Raw genomic sequence first — 3,922 nt, forward strand, 5'->3', positions numbered from 1 at the left:
GCCATACCCCTAGATATAGCCATAGGCATAGGCATAGACATAGCCATAGCCATAGCCATAGATGACACCATGGCCTTAGCCATAGCCGTCGCCATATCCATAGCCGTAGCCATAGATATAGACATAGACATAGACGTAGCATTAGCCATAGACATAGCCATAGCCATAACCATAGCCAGGGCCATAGACATAGCCATAGCCATACCCATAAACATAGCCATAGACATAGCCATAGCCATATCCAGCGCCATAGCCATAGACATAGACATAGCCATAGACATAGTGATAGAGACATAGACATAGCCAAAGACATAGACATATATATATCCATAGCTATAGATATAGCCATAGCCATAGATATAGCCATATCCATAGCCATCGACATAGCCATATACATAGCCATAGATATAGACATAGCCATAGCCATAGCCATAGCCATAACCATAGACATAGACATAGCCATAGCCATAGCCAAAGACATAGGCATAGCCATATAAATAGACATAGACATAGCCAAAGCCAAAGCCATAGACATGGCCATAGCCATAGACATGGCCATAGACATAGCCATAGCCAAAGTCGTAGCCAGAGCTGTAGCCAAAGCCATACCCGTAGCCATAGCTGTAGCCGTAGCCAAGGATGTAGCCCTAGCTTTAGCCGTAGCCAGAGTCATAGCCATAGCCGTAGCCATAGCCTAACTGTAGAAATAGAGATAGACATAGACATAGCTATAGACATAGACATAGACATAGACATAGCCATGTTAGATATAGCCATAGTCATAGCTATAGCCATAGACATAGCCATAGCCATAGCCATAGCCATAGCCAAAGCCATAGACAGAGCCATAGCCATAGACATAGCCATAGCCATAGCCAGAGACGTAGCCTTAGCCATAGCCATATACATAGACATAGACAGACATAGACAGAGACATACACATATACTTAGCCAGAGCCATAGCCATAGACATGGATATAGATATAGCCATAGCCATAGTTATAGACATAGCCTTAGCCATAGACATAGACATAGACATAGACATAGCCCTAGCCCTAGCCATAGTCATAGACATTGACATTGACATAGACATAGCCATAGCCATAGCCATAGACATTGCCATAGCCATAGTCATAGACATAACCATAGCCATTGCCATAGCCATAGACATAGACATAGCCATAGCCATAGCCATAGACATAGACATAGCCATAGATATAGACAGACATAGCCATAGCCAGAGCCATAGCCATAGTCATAGCCATAGACAGAGTCATAGCCAGAGTCATATACACACATAAACATAGACATAGACATAGCCATAGCCTTAGACATAGACAGAGCCATAGCCATAGCCCTAGACATAGACATAGGCATAGACATAGTCATAGCCAGACAGAGACATAGCCATAGCAATAGACATTGCCATAGACATAGACTAAAACATAGCCATAACCAGACATAGACAAAGCCATAGCCATACCCATAGACAGAGACTCAGCCAGAGCCATAGACATAGACATAGCCATAGACAGGGACATAACCATAGCCATAGCCATAGCACTAGACATAGACATAGCCATAGTTATACCCATAGCTTAAGACAGAGAAACGGCCATAACCATAGCCAAAGCCATAGACAGAGCCGTAGCTATAGCCATAGACATAGACTTAGACATAGCCATAACCATGGCATCCATAACCATAACCATAGACATAGCCATAGACATGGACAGAGACATAGCCATAGATATAGACAGAGCCAGAGCCATAGCCATAGCCATAGATATAGACAGGGCCATAGCCATCGCCATAGACAGAGACATAGACACATATAGCCATAGCTGTAGCCATAGCCATACATAGAGACATAGCCATAGCCATAGCCATAGATATAGACATAGACATAGCCATAGTCATAAACATAAACATAGCCATAGCCATAGCCATAGCCACAGACATAGCCTTAGCCATAGACATAGCCATAGCCATAGGCATAGACATAGCCATAGCCATAGACATGGCCATAGCCATAGCTCTAGCCATAGATGACGCCATGGCCATAGCCGTAGCAGTAGCCGTAGCCGTAGCCGAGGACGTAGCCTTAGCCGTAGCCGTAGCCATAGCCGTAGCCGTAACTGTAGACAGAGACATGGACATAGCCATAGCCATAGCCATGGTAGATTTTGACATAGCCATAGGCAAAGCCATAGCCATAGACATAGCCATAGCCATACCCATAAACATAGCCATAGCCATAGCCATAGCCATATCCAGAGCAAGAGCCATAGACATAGACATAGCCATAGACATAGCAATAGAGACAAAGACATAGCCATAGATATAGACATATATATATCCATAGCTATAAATATAGCCTTAGCCATAGACATAGACAGACAAAGACATAGCCATAGCCATAGTCAGACCATAGCCATAGATATAGACATAGACATAGAAATAGGCTCAGACTTAGCCATAGCCATAGCCATAGACATGGTCATAGCCATAGGCATAGCCAGAGACGTAGCCATAGCCATAGCCATAGCCATATACATAGAAATAGACATAGCAATAGCCATACCCATAGCCATAGCCCTAGACATAGCCATAGCCATAGCAATTGCCAGAGCCATAGCCAAAGACATAGACATAGCCATAGCCATAGACTTAGACATAGCCAGAGACATAGACATAGACAAATCCTCAGCCATAGCAATAGCCATAGCCATAGCTATAACCATAGCCATAGCCCTAGCCATAGACAAAGACATGGCCATAGCCCTAGCCATAGACATAGACATAGCCATAGCCATAGCCATAGCCATACCCATGGTAGACATCGACATAGACTTAGCCAGAACCATAGACATAGACATAGACATAGACATGGCAATAGCCATTGACATAGACATAGCCATAGTCATAGCCAGAGACATGGACATAGCCATAGCCTTAGACATATCGATAGCCTTAGACATAGCCATACCCTAGACAAAGTCATTGCCATAGCCATAGCCATAGCCATAGCTATAGACATAGCCATAGACATAGACATAACCAGAGCTAGAGCCATAGCCATAGCCATGGTCATAGACATTGACATATACATACACATAGCCATAGAAGTAGCCGTTGCCATAGACAGAGCCATAGCCATAGCCATAGACATAGACATAGACAGAGCCAGAGCCATAAACATGAACTTAGCCATAGTCATAGCCATAGCCATAGACATAGCCATAGCCATAGACATAGCCATAGCCATAGGCATAGAGATAGCCATAGCCATAGACCTGGCCATAGCCAAAGCCATAGCCATAGCCATAGATGACGCCATGGCCATACCCGTAGCCGTAGCCATAGCCATAGACATAAACATAGCCATAGCCATAGCCATAGACATAGCCATAATCATAGCCACAGCTATAGCCAGAGCCATAGACATAGACAACCATAACCATAGCCATAGACATACACATAGCCATACACATAGACATAGACATAGCCATAGATATAGACATAGCCATAGATATAGACAGAGCTCTAGCCATAGCCATAGCCATAGCCATAGACTTACACATAGCCAGAGCTAAAGCCATAGTCATAGCCATAGCCATAGCCATAGACATAGACAGAGACATAGCCATAGTCATAGATATAGCCATATACATAGTCATAGCCATAGCCATAGCTATAGCCATAGCCATAGCCCTAGCCATAGACAAAGACATGGCTATAGCCCTAGCCATAGACATAGACATAGCCATAGCCATAGCCATAGCCATACCCATGGTAGACATCGACATAGACTTAGCCAGAACCATAGACATAGACATAGACATAGACATGGCAATAGCCATAGACAAGGCATAGCCATAGTCATAGCCATAGTCATAGCCAGAGACATGGACATAGCCAT

The 3,922-nt window shown here is 43.9% G+C and overlaps 1 protein-coding gene across 1 annotated transcript; it reads right to left on the reverse strand.

Moving 5' to 3' along the window:
* Window positions 1–1,598: 1,598 nt before the first annotated feature.
* Window positions 1,599–3,412, reverse strand: LOC137633695 (mRNA decay activator protein ZFP36L3-like). The gene is made up of 2 exons (XM_068365943.1): window positions 2,990–3,412; window positions 1,599–1,844 (listed from the first exon to the last, which is right to left on the reverse strand). The coding sequence occupies exons 1-2, from the start codon at window positions 3,410–3,412 to the stop codon at window positions 1,599–1,601; spliced, it is 669 nt and encodes a 222-aa protein (XP_068222044.1).
* Window positions 3,413–3,922: the final 510 nt, after the last annotated feature.

Source organism: Palaemon carinicauda, chromosome 43 (genome assembly GCF_036898095.1).
Source record: "Palaemon carinicauda isolate YSFRI2023 chromosome 43, ASM3689809v2, whole genome shotgun sequence".
NCBI lineage: Eukaryota > Metazoa > Arthropoda > Malacostraca > Decapoda > Palaemonidae > Palaemon > Palaemon carinicauda.